Below are 20,102 nucleotides of genomic sequence, written 5' to 3' on the forward strand. Positions count from 1 at the left end.
TTGATAAATTTGGATATTAAGATATTAGCTAAGTTATTGGCATATAGGCTAGCTTCCCTACCTAGGATTGTCCATCCAGATCAAACTGGATTTGTCCTTGGAAGACAGGGTGCAAATAATATTAGAGTATGGGCAGCACGTCAGAGAGGAATCAAGATTACATTCCTAGAGATGGATGCAGAAAAGGCCTTTGACAGGTGAACTGGGCTTTTATGTTAGGTAAGGTGGGGCTAGGTCCTAAATTTATTTATTGGACTGGTAGTTTATATATCAACCCTAAATCTGTGATAAAAACCAATGGGGAGTATTCAACATCTTTCTCACTGGAAAGGGGGGCCAGCATATCTGGACATTAAGGGCCTTGATACAGGAGGAGAGGAATATAAGAGCTCCCTCTTCGCAGTTGATGTACTCCTTAGTGTCGCAAACCCTCTGTTCTCTATTCCTAATCTCTTAAGGGAGATGTGACAATGTGGATCTGTGTCTGGTTTTAAGATAAACTTAGATAAGACCGAGGCACTAAATGTGATAGGGACCTTAATCAGCTGAATATGAATTTCCCCTTTAAATGGTTTAAACACGCCTTGAAGTATCTAGGGGTTATGATCCCGATGTGAATAGAAAACGTTTATGGAGCTAAAAATGGGCCTTTGATGAGAGAGGTGCACCTGGATGTGGGAAGGTGGTACAGTTGGTCCTTACCATGGCTGGGAAGAACTGGAGTGGTAAAGATGAGTATCTTACCCAGCTTTTTTATTTGTTCCAGGCTCTGCCAATGCACATTGCATCCCAAGAACTTATGCATTGGCAGAGAGATATATCCAAATGTATATGGGTGGGTAAAACTCTTAAGCTTGCTTTATACATGCTTCAGAGGCATAAATTAGAGGGGGGCTGGGAATACCTGATTTGAGACTGTATTATGGAGTTGCACAAATCTGGCATATATGGTATTGGCAAGAAGAGGGAGAGGGCAAGCACTATGTACAAATGGAGCAAAGTTTTCCTGGGGATTGCAAATTGTGGTATTTAGTCTGGGCGAGACGAGAGCTCTTTGTTACAGTGGATATTTACTCTCTTTATGGTGTAAGGTATTGGGGAGGGATAAGGGGGTTAGTGAAGGTGATGGATCCTTATTGGCCTGTTTTAATTGGCAAGAACAGTGGGGGAGGGGGAGTCAGTGAGTTGGGATAGGTATGGCTTAGAATATTGCTGTCAGCTGCTGGAGAGTAATTCTAGTAAATCCTTTTCCCAGCTACAAGAGAATATGACAGCGTTTCCCAAACTTTGCGCCGCGGCACCCCAATGCACTGCAGTGAACTCACAGGGGTGCCGCGGGTCATTTGAGAGTTCACACACCAAGTGCTGGAACAACAATTAGTGCAGTATCGTTCACTTTCCTCTCTCCATCGCTCGCTCGCTCACTGCAGGCTGCTGGCAGTGATGGGAAGAATTGGAGTGGTAAAGATGAGTATCTTACCCAGATTTTTCTATTTGTTCCAGGCTCTGTCCCTGAAGCTTTCTTTGTACAGAATCCCGCCTATGCGGGAACAGGAAGTGGCTGTACAAAGAAGTCTTTCGGGACAGACTGAAGGCAGCGCTTACACATTGCTGCCGATGCCAGCAGCCTGGAATTTTAGAGGCCTACTCCTGCCCTGGGACCCTGGCTGCTCACTACTCAGCTGTCAAGGAGGGAGGATGGGGCTGCAGGACATTGTGTTGCTTCCCTCCAGTGCTCAGGTCCAGGCTCTTCTTCATCATCTTCCTCTCCCCAGGAACAAGGTAAAAAATGGATTATAATAGATTACAAGGGGGAATGGATTGGGTTGGAGATGATACATGGGGGAGAGAGGGAGAAGTATTGGACATGATGTGGGCTTGGGGGGGGGTTCAGACCTGTGTGGCCCGGGGGGGGGGGGGGGTGCAACGAAAAATTGCTCGGACACTAAAGGTGCTGCAAGCAGAAAACGTTAGGGAACCCCATTTCCCTCCTACCCTTCCTCTCCAAGATACTTGAACGCGCCCCGTTCACAGCCATTGCCTTGATTTTCTCTCCTCTCATGCCATCCTCGATCCGCTTCAATCCGGCTTTCGCTCCCTACACTCGACAGAAACGGCACTATCTAAAGTCTGCAGTGACCTGTTCCTTGCCAAATCCAAAGGTCACTACTCCATTCTCATCCTCCTCGACCTATCTGCCGCTTTTGACACTGTCAATCACAATTTACTTCTTGCCACACTGTCCTCATTTGGGTTCCAGGGCTCTGTCCTCTCCTGGTTCTCCTCTTATCTCTCCCACCGTACCTTCAGAATACACTCTCATGGCTCTTCCTCCACCCCCATCCTGCTCTCTGTTGGAGTTCCTCAAAGATCTGTCCTTGGACCCCTTCTTTTTTCAATCTACACCTCTTCTCTGGGCTCTCTGATCTCATCTCATGGTTTCCAGTATCATCTTTATGCTGACGACACCCAGCTTTACCTCTCCACACCAGACATCACTGCGGAAACCCAGGCCAAAGTATCGGCCTGCTTGTCCAACATTGCTGCCTGGATGTCAGCCGCCACCTGAAGCTGAACATGGCCAAGACCGAGCTTATTGTCTTCCCACCCAAACCCACTTCTCCTCTCCCTCCACTCTCTATCTCAGTTGACAACACCCTCATCGTCCCCGTCTCGTCTGCCCGCAACCTTGGAGTCATCTTCGACTCCTCCCTCTCCTTCTCTGCGCATATCCAGCAGATAGCCAAGACCTGTCGCTTCTTCCTCTACAACATTAGCAAAATTCGCCCTTTCCTCTCTGAGCACACCACCTGAACTCTCATCCACTCTCTCATTACCTCTCGCCTTGACTACTGCAACCTACTCCTCACTGGCCTCCCACTTTGCCACCTATCCCCCCTTCAGTCCGTTCAGAACTCTGCTGCACGTCTTATCTTCCGCCTGGACCGATATACTCACATCACCCCTCTCCTCAAATCACTTCACTGGCTTCCGATCAGGTACCGCATACAGTTCAAGCTTCTCCTTCTAACCTACAAATGCACTCGATCTGCAGCCCCTCCTTAACTCTCTACCCTCATCTCCCCTTATGTTCCTACCCGTAACCTCCGCTCTCAAGACAGATCCCTCCTTTCAGTACCCTTCTACACCACCGCCAACTCCAGGCTCCGCCCTTTCTGCCTCGCCTCACCCCATGCTTGGAATAAACTCCCTGAGCCCATACGCCAGGCCCCTTCCCTGCCCATCTTCAAATCCTTGCTCAAAGCCCATCTCTTCAATGTCACCTTTGGCACCTAACTACTATTCAAGAAATCTAGACTGCCCAACTTGTCATTTCATCCTTTAGATTGTAAGCTCCTTTGAGCAGGGACTGTCCTTTTTTTTGTTAAAATGTACAGCGCTGCGTAACCCTATTAGCGCTATAGAAATGTCTAGTAGTAGTAGTAGTAATATGGGATTCCCCATAGGGATTTTTATAATTATTTAAGGGTAAGGCATTTTCTGCATCAGTCGTAGTGGGCATCTGTTTGGCAGCGCTCCATGAATAGATGGGAAGTGTTGTGGGTATCTTATATAGGGTGACCAAAGGCTTGATTTTTGCGATTTGTGCTATGTTAAGTCTCCACTGTTTTCTACAAGCTCCACTATATGATAGCATGGGAAAGGGATTTGGGCACAGAATATACGAATGTGCAATGAAGGGATATTTGTCTCAATGCTCATAAGTATTCTGTGTCTGCTAGTATTAAGGAGACACTACTCATAAGTATTGCCACACTGGGAAAGACCAAAGGTCCATGAAGCCCAGCATCCTGTTTCCAACAGTGGCCAATCCAGGTCACAGATACCTGGCAAGATCCCAAAACAGTACAATACATTTTATGCTGCTTATCCCAGAAATAAGCAGTAGATTTTCCCCAAGTCATTTTAATAATGGTCTATGGAATTCGTTGCCGGAGAATGTGCTAAAGGCGGCTAGCTTAGCGGGGTTTAAAAAAAAAAAGATTTGGACGACTTCTTAAAGGAAAAGTCCAGAGTTTAATTACACGTTGAATGAAGAAAAGTTTTCTCCAATTCATTTTAATTTACTACTTTGTAGCTTCATTGCATGCCCCCGTGCAAGTAATTCACGTCTACCTGTTCCACTCCACTCATTATTTTATAGACCTCTTATCATATCTCCCCACAGCCATCTTTTCTCCAAGCCCCTAGCCGCTTCAGCCTTTCCTCATAGGGAAGTCGTCCGATCCCCTTTATCATTTTTGTCGCCCTTCTCTGTACCTTTTCTAATTCCACTATATCTTTTTTGAAATGCGGTGACCAGAATTGAACACAATATTCGAGGTGCGGTCACACTATGGAGCGATACAAAGGCATTATAACTTACTCATTTTTATTTTCCATTCCTTTCCTAATAATACTTAACATTCTATTCGCATTCTTAACCGCTGCAGCACACTGAGCAGAGGGTTTCAACGTATCATCAGTGATGATGCCTAGATCCCTTTCTTTTGGTCGATGACTCCTAATGTGGAACTGTGCATTACATAGCTATAATTTTGGGTTCCTCTTTCCCACATGTATCACTTTGCACTTGCTCACATTAAACTGCCATTTAGACGCCCAGTCTCCCAGTCTCATAAGGTCCTCTTGTAACGTTTTACAATCCTCTCGCGATTTAACAACTTTGAATAACTTTGTGTCATCAGCAAATTAAATTACCTGCAAAGGACTTAAATACAAGCTGATGCATGCCACTACCTTCTTTTACATGAGCACGCAGTTATGGAATGCATTACCTACAGACTTGAAAGCAATCAACGAAACAACTATCTTCCGAAAATCTCTGAAAACATTCTTCTTCAACAAGGCCTACAATGAGAGCCTACCACCTCACTAAGTCACCTCATCAACCCACTCAATTATGAACGCCCAACTTCTACAACTACCCCAATCACTCTCTTCCTTCCTCTCTCTTCCCTTCCCTGATCACTACACATTACTAACTGTATCTGATATCCTGAAATGATAATGTTAACAAATCTATGTAAGCCACATTGAGCCTGCAAGTAGGTGGGGGAATGTGGGATACAAATTCAATAAATAATAATAATACCTCACTAGTTACTCCAATCTCTAGATCATTTATAAATATGTTAAAAAGCAGCGGGCCCAGCACAAACCCCTAGGTGAGCCCACTATCTACCCTTCTCCATTGAGAATACTGACCATTCAACCCTACTCTCTGTTTTCTATCTTTTAACCAGTTTTTAATCCACAATAAGACACTACCTCCTATCCCATAACTCCCCAATTTCCTCTGGAGTCTTTCATGAGGTACTTTGTTAAATGCCTTCTGAAAATCCAGATACACATTATCAACCGGCTCACCTTTATCCACATGTTTGTTCACCCCTTCAAAGAAATGTAATAGATTGGTGAGGCAAGATTTCTCTTCATTAAATCCATGTTGGCTTTGTCTCATTAATCCATTCTTTTGAATATGCTCTGTAATTTTGTTCTTTATAATAGTCTCTACCATTTTGCCCGGCACTGACGTCAGGCTCACCGGTTTATAATTTCCTGGATCACCTCTGGAACCATTTAAAAAAATCGGCATTACATTGGCCACCCTCCAATCTTCCGGTACCTTGCTCGATTTTAAAGATAAATTACATATTACTAACAATAGTTTTGCCAGATCATTTTTCAATTTTATCAGTACTCTGGAATGAATACCATCCGGTCCAGGAGATTTTGCTACTTTTCAATTTGTCAAATTGCACCATTACATCCTCCAGGTTTATAGAGATTTCATTCAGTTTCTCCGACTCGTCAGCTTTGAATTCCATTTCTGGCACCGGTATCTCTCCCAAATCTTCCTTGGTGAAGACCAAAGCAAAGAATTCATTTAATCTCTCCGCTATGGCTTTGTCTTCCCTGATTGCCCTTTTACTTCTCGGTCATCTAGCGGTCCAACCGATTCTTTTACCAGCTTCTTGCTTTTAATATACATATTCCCCCTTTGCCTTCCTTATCAGCGCTTTACATTTGACTTGACATTCCTTATGCTGTTTTTATTATTTTCAGTTGGTTTCTTCTTCCATTTTCTGAAGACTTTTCTTTTAGCTCTAGCTTCCTTCACCTCACTTTTTAACCATGCCGGCTGTCATTTGGTCTTCATTCGTTTTTAATATGTGGAATATATTTGACTTGGACATCCAGGATGGTATTTTTGAACAGCATCCATACCTGATGTAAATTTTTGACCGTCGCAGCTGCTCTTCTAAGTTTTTTTTTTTTTCCCACCGTTCTTTTCATTTTATCATAGTCTTCTTTTTGAAAATTAATGTATTGACTTTCCTGAGTATACTTACTCCAAAGCTAATATCAAATCTGATGATATTATGATCACTGTTATCAAGCGGCTCCATCACCATTACCTCTCGCACCAAATCATGCGGTTAAACTACATAAAATGCAAGTACACTGATTTATGTTGGAGGGGATGTGGAGAAGTGAATATTCTTCTCCATCTCTGGTGGGTCTGCCCATTAGCTCATGCTTTATGGGATAAAGTGGGCTGGGAGATGGCTGTTGTTTTTGGTCAAGGGGGTGACTGACTCATGAATTGTGTTTGGGAGTTGGGGAGCGAGCTTTTCTACTACTTTAGGAAATCAGCTGCGTTTTCTTATGCGCGCATACAGATTTGGCTAAACTTTGGAAGACTTTTTTATGAGGAAGGTGGTTCTTATGGAACATCTCACTGAGGCACATTTGCACAAGGATCTTCAATTGGCCTGGTTGGGATCAGCTGGATGCCTATTTTAAACAGATATGACTTGAATTATGTATACCTGTTTGTTTAGGGTTGCTGGAGTTTTGTACCTGGTGGGGATGTAGAGGATAAGGGGATATATAAATAATTTGGTATGTGCATTTGCACTGTTATTTTTATATCGCGACTTGTTGCTTAATACTGATGTGAGATGAGTAGGTGGAGTTTTAGTGATCATTGTATCTGTTTATTTTGTTATTGTAATTGTAAAGCTTCCTTTCCTTCTTGTGGTGGTAATTATAGCAATGTATATATGCTTTGTTTCTAGTTTGCTAATAAAAAATTATAATACAAAAAACAATCTAAATATTCCCTGTGAGGTGTGTAAGGGCATTAACTTGTTATGTTGCTCCTGGGATTCTGGAATATATGGAATTAATTTCCAAAATACTGACTTAACCTCAATTTATACAGTTAGTAAACAACTAACTGTATGTTTTGAAATACTGAACCATACACAAAAGATGTGGTTATCTTTTACGTTGCAAATTATCTTGGATCATTTGTTTAGCAACACTTTATAATTGGAAAGTTGAGATTCATAGAAGCGTTTGCCAGAAAATGAGTGCACATCCTACTATATAAATGAAGAGTGACCGACGCGGCACGTCACAGGTCTCTCTCTAAGTGCCTTTTACTCTCCGCCCTTCTACAGGCCCAAGCAGTCAAACCCGTTCCACCAGGGGAAGAAGGGCTGGGATTCTATTCCAGGCACTTCCTTGTGCAAAAGAAAACAGGGGGGATGTGTCCCATCCTAGACCTAAGAGCCCTGAACAGATTCCTAGTCCGAGAAAAGTTCAGGATGGTTTCCCTAGGCACCCTTCTTCCCATGTTTCAGGAAAATGATTGGCTATGCTCTCTGGACTTAAAGGATGCTTACACACACATCTCGATACTTCCAGCTCACAGGAAGTAGCTTTGATTTCGACTGGGAACACAGCACTTTCAGTACCGTGTACTGCCTTTTGGACTGTCGTCTGCGCCCAGAGTGTTTACAAAATGCCTAGCTGTAGTTGCAGCATCGCTATGCAGGCTGGGAGTTCGTGTTTCCTTATCTCGATGATTGGCTGGTGAAGAGCACTTCGAAGGAAGGTGCTCTGGAGTCCACGTGAATGACTATTCAGGTGCTAGAGCTACTGGGGTTCATCATAAATTATCCCAGTCCAACAACTGGAATTCATAGGAGCTCTGCTGAACACTCAGGCAGCTCGAGCTTATCTTCCCGAGGCAAGGGCGGACAACCTTCTGTCCCCTGGTGTCCTTGGTTTGAGCATCTCAGCAGGTCACGGCTCGGCAGATGTTGTGACTTCTGGGGCACATGGCCTCCATAGTTCATATAACGCCCATGGCACGTCTATATATGAGATCAGCTCAATGGACCCTAGCTTCCCAGTGGTTTCAAGTCCACCGACTTTCGGAATTCTCTTCAGTGGTGGACGATTCGATCCAATTTGACCATGGGGCGACTATTCCAAGTTCCTCAGCCTCAAAAAGTGCTGACGACGGATGCATCTCTCCTGGGGTGGGGAGCTCATATAGATGGGCTCCACACTCAGGGAGCCTGGTCCTTTTAGGAAAAAGGTCTGCAGATCAGTCTCCTGGAATTAAGAGTGATCTGGAACGCTCTAAAGGCTTTCAGAGATCGGCTGTCCAGCCGAGTAATCTTAATTCAGACAGACAATCAGGTTGCCATGTTTTACACCAACAAGCAGGGGGGCACTGGATCTCGCCCTCTGTGTCAGGAAGCCATCCAGATGTGGCTTTGGGCTCATCGTCACGGCATGTTTCTCCAAGCCACTTATCTGGCAGGCGTAAACAACAGTCTGGCCGACAGGCTGAGCAGGATAATGCAACCTCACGAGTGGTCACTGAATGGGGGCGTAGTCCGCAAGATCTTCCGAGAGTGGGGCAACCCCTTGGTGGATCTTTTTGCCACTCAGATCAATCACAAGGTCCCTCAGTTCTGTTCCAGGCTTCAGGCCCACGATAGACCAGGGAGAGCATCACCCTGGTGAAGTAGGAAGTACTCCTGTAGCCAGGACCTGCCCACCAGGGGATGTACTATCCTCTCGCATTGAGGATATGTCTCCAAGTGCTGCCCGGGAGGGAAAGGTTAGGACAGCTGTTGTAGTTGGTGATTCGATCATTAGGCATATAGATAGCTGGGTGGCTGGTGGACGTGAGGATCGCCTGGTGACTTGCCTGCCTGGTGCGAAGGTGGCGGACCTCGCGCGTCACCTAGATAGGATTTTAGATAGTGCTGGGGAGGAGTCCGCTGTCTTGGTACATGTGGGTACCAATGACATAGGAAAATGTGGGAGAGAGGTTCTGGAAGCCAAATTTAGGCTCTTAGGTAGAAAGCTCAAATCCAGATCCTCTAGGGTAGCATTTTCTGAAATGCTACCTGTTCCTCGTGCAGGGCCCACGAGACAGGCAGAGCTCCAGAGTCTCAATGCGTGGATGAGACGATGGTGCATGGAGGAGGGTTTTAGATTTGTTAGGAACTGGGCAACATTCTGTGGAAGGGGGAGCCTATTCCGAAAGGAGGGGCTCCACCTTAACCAGGGTGGGACCAGGCTGCTGGCGTTGGCATTTAAAAAGGAGATAGAGCAGCTTTTAAACTAGAAATGGGGGGAAGGCCGACAGTCGCTCAAAAGCGCATGGTTCGGGAAAAGGTATCTTGCAAAGATACCTCACAAACAGGGAAGATAGGGTTTCTGGATAGTGAGGTTGCACAACAGACCGTGGTAGACCAGGTGCCCTTAAATACAACTAAAGATCAGACAAAAGATGTCAAATCAATAGTGTCAGGTACTAAGCATCATGCAAATAAGAACAACAAACATACTCTGAAATGTCTATATGCAAATGCTAGGAGTCTAAGAAATAAGATGGGAGAGTTGGAATATATTGCACTAAATGAAAAATTGGATATAATAGGCATTACTGAGACCTGGTGGAAGGAGGATAACCAGTGGGACACTGTCATACCGGGGTACAAAGTATATCGTAATGATAGGGTGGACCGGACTGGTGGAGGGGTAGCATTGTATATTAACGAGAGCCTTGACTCAGATAGATTACAAATTCAGCAGGACACAAATCACACCTTTGAATCACTGTGGGTTGAAATTCCATGTATAAAAGGGAAAAAAATGGTGATAGGAGTGTACTACCGTCCGCCTCGCCAGGATGAGCAGGTAGACACAGAAATGGTAAAAGAAATCAGAGACGCGAACAAAATGGGCAATGTGATAATAATGGGTGACTTCAATTATCCAAATATAGACTGGGTAAATGTAACATCGGGACACGCTACAGAGATACAATTCCTTGATGAAATCAAGGACAGCTTTATGGAGCAGCTGGTGCAGGAGCTGACGAGAGAAGGAAAAATTCTAGACTTGGTCCTTAGTGGAGCGCATGATCTGGTGAGGGACGTTATGGTACTGGGGCCGCTTGATAACAGTGACCATAATATGATCAGTTTTGATATCGACCTTGAAGTAACTGTACACAGAAAGTCAAATACGTTAGCGTTTAACTTTAAAAAAGGAGACTATGATAAAATGAGAAGAACGGTAAAAAAAAAAACTTAGGGGGGCAACTGAGAGAGTAAAAACTGTACAACAGGTGTGGACGCTGTTCAAAAATACCATCCTGGAGGCCCAGGCCATACATTTTCCTCGAATTAGAAAAGAAAGACGGAAGTCCAAAAGACACCCGGCCTGGTTGAAAAGTGAGGTGAAGGAAGCTATTAGGGCTAAAAGAAACGCCTTCAGAAAATGGAAGAAGGAACCGTCTGAAAATAACAAGAAACATCATAACGAGTGTCAAAGCAAATGCAAGGCGCAGATTAAGAAGGCCAAGAGGGAGTATGAAAAAAAGATAGCATTAGAGGCAAAAAAACATAGCAAAAATTTTTTTCGGTATATTAAAAGCAGGAAGCCGGCAAAAGAATCGGTTGGGCCGCTGGATGACCGAGGGGTAAAAGGGGCAATCAAGGAAGACAAAGACGTAGCGGAGAGACTGAATGAATTCTTTGCTTCGGTCTTCACCGAGGAAGATTTGGGTGGGATACCGGTGTCGGAAATGGTATTTCAAGCGGACGAGTCGGAGAAATTTACTGACTTCACGATAAACCTGGAGGACGTAATGGGGCAGTTCGGCAAACTGAAGAGTAGCAAATCTCCTTGACCGGATGGTATTCATCCTAGAGTACTGATAGAACTGAAAAACGAGCTTGCGGAGCTACTGCTAGTGATATGCAACTTATCCTTAAAATCGAGCATGATACCGGAAGATTGGAGGGTGGCCAATGTAACGCCCATTTTTAAAAAAGGCTCCAGGGGAGATCCGGGAAATTATAGACTGGTGAGTCTGACGTCGGTGCCGGGGAAAATGGTAGAGGCTATTATTAAAAACAAAATTACAGAGCACATCCGAGGACATGGATTACTGAGACCAAGTCAGCATGGCTTTTGTGTGGGGAAATCTTGCCTGACCAATTTACTTCAATTCTTTGAAGGAGTGAACAAACATGTGGACAAAGGGGAGTTGGTTGATATTGTGTATCTGGATTTTCAAAAGGCGTTTGACAAGGTACCTCATGAAAGGCTACAGAGGAAATTGGAGGGTCATGGGATAGGAGGAAATGTCCTATTGTGGATTAAAAACTGGTTGAAGGATAGGAAACAGAGAGTGGGGTTAAATGGGCAGTATTCACAATGGAGAAGGGTAGTTAGTGGGGTTCCTTAGGGGTCCGTGCTAGGACCGCTACTTTTTAATATATTTATAAATGATTTAGAGATGGGAGTAACTAGCGAGGTAATTAAATTTGCTGATGACACAAAGTTATTCAAAGTCGTTAAATCGCGACAGGATTGTGAAAAATTACAAGAGGACCTTACGAGACTGGGAGACTCGGCGGCTAAATGGCAGATGACGTTTAATGTGAGCAAGTGCAAGGTGATGCATGTGGGAAAAAAGAACCCGAATTATAGCTACGTCATGCAAGGTTCCACGTTAGGAGTTACGGACCAAGAAAGAGATCTGGGTGTCGTCGTCGATAACACACTGAAACCTTCTGCTCAGCGTGCTGCTGCGGCTAAGAAAGCGAATAGAATGTTGGGTATTATTAGGAAAGGTATGGAAAACAGGTGTGAGGATGTTATAATGCCGTTGTATCGCTCCATGGTGCGACCGCACCTTGAGTATTGTGTTCAATTCTGGTCGCCGCATCTCAAGAAAGATATAGTAGAATTGGAAAAGGTGCAGCGAAGGGCGACTAAAATGATAGCGGGGATGGGACGACTTCCCTATGAAGAAAGACTAAGGAGGCTAGGGCTATACAGCTTGGAGACATGATAGCGGTATATAAAATAATGAGTGGAGTGGAACAGGTGGATGTGAAGCGTCTGTTCACGCTTTCCAAAAATACTAGGACTAGGGGGCATGCGATGAAACTACAGTGTAGTAAATTTAAAACAAATCGGAGAAAATTTTTCTTCACCCAACGTGTAATTAAACTCTGGAATTCGTTGCCGGAGAAAGTGGTGAAGGTGGTTAGCTTAGCAGAGTTTAAAAAGGGGTTGGACGGTTTCCTAAAGGACAAGTCCATAAACCGCTACTAAACGGACTTGGAAAAATCCAAAATTCCAGGAATAACATGTATAGAATGTTTGTACGTTTGGGAAGCTTGCCAGGTGCCCTTGGCCTGGATTGGCCGCTGTCGTGGACAGGATGCTGGGCTCGATGGACCCTTGGTCTTTTCCCAGTATGGCATTACTTATGTATATATAGACTAGCATCAGATGCCTTTCTCCTACATTGGGGAACAGGCCTTCTGTATGCATATCCTCCCATACCTCTAGTAGGGAAGACTTTGCTGAAACTCAAGCAAGATTGCGGAACCATGATCCTGATTGCACCCTTCTGGCCGCGTCAGATTTGGTTCCCTCTTCTTCTGGAATTGTCCTCCGAAGAACCGTGGAGATTGGACTGTTTTCCAACCCTCATCACTCAGAATGAGGGGTCTCTTCTACATCCCAACCTCCAGTCTCTGGCTCTCACGGACTGGATGTTGAGAGCTTAGAATTTGCCTCCTTGGGTCTTTCAGAGGGTGGTGTCTCCCGAGTCTTGCTTCCAGAAAAGATTCCATGAAGAAGTGTTACTTTTTTAAATGGAGGAGGTTTGCTGTCTGGTGTGACAGCAAGGCCCCTGCTTGAATACCTTCTACACTTATTAGAGTCTGGCCTCAAAACCAACTCAGTAAGGGTTCATCTTGGTGCGATTAGTGTCTATCATCGCCGTGTAGAGGGTGAGCCTATCTCTGGACAGCCTTTAGTTTGCTTCATGAGAGGTTTGCTTTTGTCAAAGCCCCCTGTCAAACCTCCATCAGTGTCATGGGATCTCAACGTCGTCGTAACCCAGCTGATGAAAGCTCCTTTTGAGCCACTGAATTCCTGCCATCTGAAGTACTTGACCTGGAAGGTCATTTTCTTGGTGGCTGTTACTTCAGCTCGTAGGATCAGTGAGCTTCAAGTCTTGGTAGTGCATGCACCTTGTATCAAGTTTCATCACAACAGAGTAGTCCTCCGCACGCACCCTGAGTTCCTGCCGAAGGTGGTGTCGGAGTTCCATCTGAACCAGTCAATTGTCTTGCCAACATTCTTTCCCCGTCCTCATACTCGCCCTGGCGAAAGCAGTTTGCATACCTTGGACTGCAAGAGAGCATTGGCCTTTTACGTGGAGTGGACAAAGCCCTACAGACAAGTCCGCCCAGTTGTTTGTTTCTTTCGATCCCAACAGGAGGGGAGTCGCCATCGGAAAACGCACAATCTCCAGTTGGCTAGCAGATTGCATTTCTTCACTTATACCCAAGCTAGGTTGACTCTAGAGGGCCATGTCACGGCTCATAATGTAAGTGGCTCACTTAATGTCTGCCTCCATTGAAGAAATTTGCAAGGCTGCGACGTGGTCATCAGTCCACACATTCACATCTCACTACTACCTTCAGCAGGATACCCGATGCGATAGTCTGTTTGGGCTGTCGGTGCTGTAGAATCTGTTCGGGGTTTAGGATCCAATTCCACCCCCTAGACCCATTTTTTGTTCTGTTCCAGGCTGCACTCTCAGTTGTTTATGGTTTCAGGTCACTATAAGTTATGTCCTCGCCGAAGCGAAGCCCAATTGACCAATGTTCATTGTTTTGAGTGAGCCTGGTTGCTAGGGATACCCCACATGTGAGAGAACAAGTAGCCTGCTTGTCCTCGGAGAAAGCGAAGATACATACCTGTAGCAGGTATTCTCTGAGGACAGCAGGCTGATTGTTCTCACAAACCCGCCCACTTCCCCATTGGAGTTATTTGCTTCTTTTATGCTTTTTGATTTAACTGAGGGAATGCGCTCACGCGACGGGCGGGAAGTTGCATGCGCGGTGTGTGCTGCACGTGTGCCAGAAGACTCTGGGAAAATTTTTTTTTTTAATATTTTGCTTGCAAAATGCTGTCCGGTTCCTGGGCTGACGCGGACGTTGACCCATATGTGAGAACAATCAGCCTGCTGTCCTCGTTGAATACCTGCTACAGGTATGTATCTTTGCTTTCTCAGAAAATAAGAGAAAGCTGTAGCTCAGTATAAATACACTGTCTTAAATGCTGGTTTGAACGTGAGCTGAGTAGGAATAAAAATTTCCTTAGTAAAAGTTCTGAGGAGTATGAAAGCTGTGGATACAACTGGCCTGTTTGAATTTCAGAAAAACCACAAGCTGTGTGAAAATCTGGTGCTGTCTAGTGGCTGTGGCTTGTTCAAAGAAACTGGTGTATGGACTGAGGTGTTCTTGTTCAAAGAAGCTGGTGTTCTTTTCATTTAGTCTGTCTGGGTTTAAAAACAAAATCACAAGCTGTGTGAAAGCCTGATGGTTACTAGTGGCTGTGGCTTGTTCTGAGAAGCTGGTGTCTGTGGAGTCTGAGTTGTTCTGGTTCAAGGAAGCCGGCGCTCCTGCTTATTAACCTCAGTGTGTCTGACTTTGGTGATAGTCTGCCATAACCAGGTCCCTCCCTTTTTCCCCTCACCATCTGGTTCCTTGCCTGTGACTGTGAGTGGTACTCTCCTGTTAAAAAAAAAAAAAAAAAAAAAAAAAAAGAAGAAGAAGAAAAGTGCAGTGTATCTTTAGATTGTAAGCTCCTTGAGCAGGGACTGTCCTTCTATGTTAAATTGTACAGCGCTGCGTAACCCTAGTAGCGCTTTAGAAATGTCTAGTAGTAGTAGTAGTAGTTAAGCAAAGCTGATGCCCTTTGCTAGACTGCTACTTGTAAAAGTATTAGTGTCAGTGGTATGTGGTGAATGCCTACAAGCAGTGATAAATTCTCAGAAGAAAAATGCTTCTTATTAGCTAGGGAAAAGTAGTAAGATGGGACTTGCAATAGGGAAATTCAATTATTTATTTAGCTATTTTGGCCAGTGTTTAAATTAAAATCTCCATTGAAAGCTTAATTTTAATAGGGAGATAGGGTTTTATTCCCTTTAATTTGGTTAAAGAACAGGTTTTCGGAGGAGACGAATAGACAATGCTGGAGCAGCAAGTGCGCCATCGTTCGAGAAAGACCAAAGTTACTTCCATTCAAGCAAGGTCAACGTATTCAGCTAAATGTCCATGCATCACACCATACAGCTCTAGTAAGACTCTAATCATAATTTGAAAAGTACTTACCTGAAGTCCGAATGCCTAGGTTCATTTCCAGTAGAGAAAGTTTGATCCTGTAAAACAAAAAGTTAACACAAAGGATCAATTCTTTGATTAAACTTTTTATAGTTAAAGCAAAGTTGGAAAAGTAAAAAATAATAAGTTTAGATACTTATCAGATTATTGGTGTTGGATAATGTTGCCATAGGGGAAAATAAAACTTGCTTGTAGAGATAAAACTTGTTGAGATATAAACAATTTCTGGAAAATTTAAGAAAGCAGAATTGTTACTGGCTAAGCATTTATGCAGTGCAATGTAAAAACTGTCTGCACTTTATATTCTAAATGCAATTTAACACTGGTTACAGTTTTAATACAGCTGTTAAAATTTGTACAATAAATTACTTTGAGTTCTAATGTGCAATATCTCTTTTTAAACTTAAAACATCTGAAGAAATTATTTAACCACTAGTAAAAAAGCCCCGTTTCTGATGCAAATGAAACGGGGGCTAGCAATGTTTTCTTCTGTGTGCATGTGGGAGTGTGTGTGTCCCTGCCCTCTGGCCTCTCTCCCCTCCCCCCTCTGAGTCCTTCAGTGTTACAGAGCCAGCGATTTGATTTCGTGCTCTAAAAAGCCCCGTTTCTGATGCAAATGAAACGGGGGCTAGCAATGTTTTCTTCTGTGTGCATGTGGGAGTGTGTGTGTCCCTGCCCTCTGGCCTCTCTCCCCTCCCCCCTCTGAGTCTTTCACTGTTACAGAGCCAGCGATTTGATTTCGTGCTCTGCTGTTTTCCTTCACTGACTGTGTTACAGAGAGGGCGGGGCAGACACTCATAGGGAAACCGGATATCTCGTCCCCTTCACACTTCCGGCTGGAGGCTTCATAGAACGTTGGTGTTGCCTTTTATATAGAGAGATCTTGTATTGTACATCATAAAACATTCATAATATCCAATTTCCTCAATTTTTCCTGTAAATTTCGTAAGTGGTGAGTGTTTAGTGTGGGAGCCCTAAACCGTGATTATACCATCTTACCATTCATTCTAAAACCTCACCACCAGGGGAAAGCATCCATTCAGGGGTGCTTGAGAAAGTGAGGGAGGGACAAATAGATTAATCTGTTTCAAAAAGCTGCATCACAGGATGGATTTCAGATGTTTAATTGTGATAATGCAGTCACACTTTTGGGGGATGACATCTGATGACTCCCTTTTCTAAAGCTCAGAGGCAGGAAAGCTTTACTGGGCTTTGGATGGTTGAATACCAGTAAGGTGGTTTATAAATTATATAAATGTATGCTATCCTTACCTTCTTCAGTTTCTCTTATCTGCTTGGCTTGATAGGATGTGCAGCCACTTTTTCACAAAAAAATAAAATAAAGAAAGACTTTGAAAAAAGTCCTAACATTTAAAATGTATTGACCCAGAGGACCTCATAGTGTTATCTATGGATGAATCATGCACAGATCTTCCCTGACTCACTGGTCTCAAAGATGGGCTCCTAATTCTATGGGCAGGAAAAGCACTGACCCCTGACTTATGAGCGAGGGGGTTTAGAATAAGACCTCTCAGCCAGAAAATGTCCCAGTACTGGGGGACAGAGGGTTGGAATTGCTCTCAGCTGTTATAGGACAGCAGCTACAGTGCTTCTTCATGTGGATGGAGAAAGTTGTTGCCACCTCTACTGCCTTGATGCTTCCAAGACATAGGCCCAACCTGCAGTGGCAGGTAGTAAAGGAGCTATGTCTTCACCACTGTGCACAACATTGGATGAGGCAAACAAGGGCAGTACAAATGTTTCTATGCTGCTAACAAACATACACTGGACTGCATAGTGACTCATGCTCCCGCAAAGAAACACAGTACATCAAAACTTAAAGGGGAAATACATTTAAAAAATAATAGCTCAGTCAAGGATTTTTCATTTTTTCCCTATCTCAGCAATTTGCAGATCTCAGCATGACCAGGGCAAGAAACTAGCTAGTATCTAAATGCTGCCATACAAATGCTGCAGAAACTGCTCAACAAGCAGAAGTCAGACTTAACCCAAGGCAATCCTTAGAATTCATTGGGGCAAGACTGATAACTATTCAAGGAAAAGTGTTCATTCTATTCACCAGACCTCAAGCAGTCATGACACTGAGGCATTGTATATGCTCTGCTGAATCCACCTTAGCCACAAGTATCTTCAGATTGCTGAGACACATGGTGGCCACCTTCACTGTTCTCTTAGCAAAGTTGCATATGAGATTACTGGTATGCTACTTCAAATTTTAGTGGAAACTGCACAGACAAACGCTCTTGGGAAAAGTAGTGGTAGCTCCACACATGAGACTACCCAGAACCGAGAACCTCTTAACCTAATGCTGGGGTATGACTTATGGGAGCCTTAATACCAAATCATACTTACCATGGATTCATCCCTTATGGGAGGGGGGGGGGGGGTCTCACATTTTCACTTCTGTAATTAAGGCATCTGGACACAGGGTGATTTGTTTACTTCACATCTCCTGCAGCTGTGAGTCATTTTATATTAACTACCTACTGCTGTGATCCACTTATTGGAATAAGGCGGTATACTAAATCCAGAATAAATATAAATTACAGATATTCATGGAAAGGCTCATGGGAAAAAATTCTTATCATCTGGACTGAGTACAAGGTAACTGTTCTGCATCTATATACAAGGCAGATAAAGTAAAGTTCTGGTTCATTCAAGTTATACCAAGAAGCAGTCAGGATATTGAATGTAGTATTGTTTGTGTAAGTTTTTCTTCAAACCATCTATCTTTTGGGAGATCAAATCCAACTAAAAGACTGGCTGAGCTGAAAACTCAACCCCACCCTGTTGGTTCTCTGTAGAAATGTGGCTCACCATAAATTTAAACAATGGGGCAGCTAAGCACAATACAAAAAGTTCTAGTAGCAACTGTGGTAAGTAATGAAGGCTCTTGTGCACTGGGATTGTGAGGGTGTTTGTGGGAGGCAAGTTGTTGGGGTGTTTATGAGGATGTGTTGGTTTTGTGAGCATGTATAGTATTCTTGATTTTGAGTCAAGCCTTTCTACAGGAAAATTTGTGCACTGACGTGGGATAGAGGTGGGTGTGAAAGTGTCATTTGGTGAAGGGTCTAAGGATGTGTTTGTGACTTAAGTATGGAGGGAGTGCTTTAGCTATTGTTGTTGTCCTAGCTTCTCCTCTTTTTTTTTTCTTTTTTTGTCCGCTTGTGTTACTCTCAGCCAAAATTGCTAGGAGGATGATGGGGGCTTTTGATTGAAGTATTGTCAAGATATGACAGCCTGAATCTGTTTCCTATCGAAAATAGTGTTTTGTTTTGGAGTACAGGTTGATTCTCTTATAATAGTGACCAAGTTTCAGGGTTTTTTTTGTTTGTTTTTTAACTTATCTGAGAATTATTTTATTCTTGCATGCCAGATTTGGTGAATTTGTTTATTTTATGGAGCATTAATGTTCTGTGACATTGTGATGTCCTTTTTGATATTCTTCAGTTCACCATAAAAAGATGTACATAAGGAACAATGTCAGTCTAAAATTCCTTATGTTAGAAAGTATAAAAACCCTGTGTTGCTAGTGGAATTCCACCCCACTGCCTTCCCTCCCCCCACCCCCCAAAACTGTTCTAGGTGTGCCCTGTGAATCTCAAAGCATCCTCATTATGGCAGTCTGAAAAGTAATATTAAGTGGATTTGTTGCATGTTGTAAATGAAGTAGTGAGATATTTTCAGAATCTGAAGGGCAAAGAACACAAACATTCAAATTTATTATCTTTGCTTTCCTTTTAAATTGTTTTTGAATAAATTTATAACATCAATACATAATGTGCTAGCTTTCTGTTCTTAGTAGGATGACATTTTGTATTGATTTTTCTTTATAGGAGTGTAATAAGCCAAAGGAAGCATTTGGATTTGAGCAGGCTGTGCGAGAATATACCCTCCAGAGCTTTGGTGAAATGGCAGATAACTTCAAATCTGACTACTTCAACATGCCTGTGCATGTGAGTCTTCAGTAGTCACTTCTGTACTTTTGTTTTATTAAAGATATAGCTTATACATTGAGTGGTAATGCAACTAGGCTTTTGGCTTTCAACTTTTATGTTAAGGAATCATGAATTTGGTTTAGAGTCCAACCAAAATCAGGATTCTTAGATTCTGCTGAAACCAAATCTGAGGCTGATTTTGGTTGCTTGGTTTCGTCAGAAAACAAAAGTTCCCCCACTGGACCAAAAAAGCCCCCTCGAGGCATCCCCTTTTTTGAGCCCCCCCCCCCCCCCCCTTGCTGGTGGCAGTCCTCACCTGGGCCTATATTGTCATTAGTGGGTAGTGGGTGCAGCAGCGTCCCCACTCACTCTTACGCACAGCCGGTTCCAGATCAAAATGGCTTCTGCGACTTCCACAGCAGCTGTTTTGAGATTGGAACCAACATGAGCACAGCATCATCAGAGTTTTGCATGGAATCCCTGAGAACTTTTTTTTTTATTTATTGGCTATGGACATATGCTCAGATTTTGTTTTCCCTTCACAGTTAAGCCACCTTAACTGGATCCTAAATACTCCTCTTAG

General features: G+C 43.6%; 1 protein-coding gene across 2 annotated transcripts in view; it reads left to right on the forward strand.

Annotated features, from left to right (window-relative positions):
• KDM5A (lysine demethylase 5A) overlaps positions 1-20,102 on the forward strand; it is a 461,230-nt gene that overhangs the window by 156,408 nt on the left and 284,720 nt on the right. For both annotated transcript variants that reach the window (XM_030214276.1, XM_030214277.1), the window contains one exon: positions 19,418-19,537. In XM_030214276.1, coding sequence (XP_030070136.1) covers positions 19,418-19,537 — 120 coding nt within the window. The remainder of the gene's footprint in view (positions 1-19,417; positions 19,538-20,102) is intronic.

This window comes from Microcaecilia unicolor, chromosome 9 (assembly GCF_901765095.1).
Source record: "Microcaecilia unicolor chromosome 9, aMicUni1.1, whole genome shotgun sequence".
Taxonomy (NCBI): Eukaryota; Metazoa; Chordata; class Amphibia; order Gymnophiona; family Siphonopidae; genus Microcaecilia; species Microcaecilia unicolor.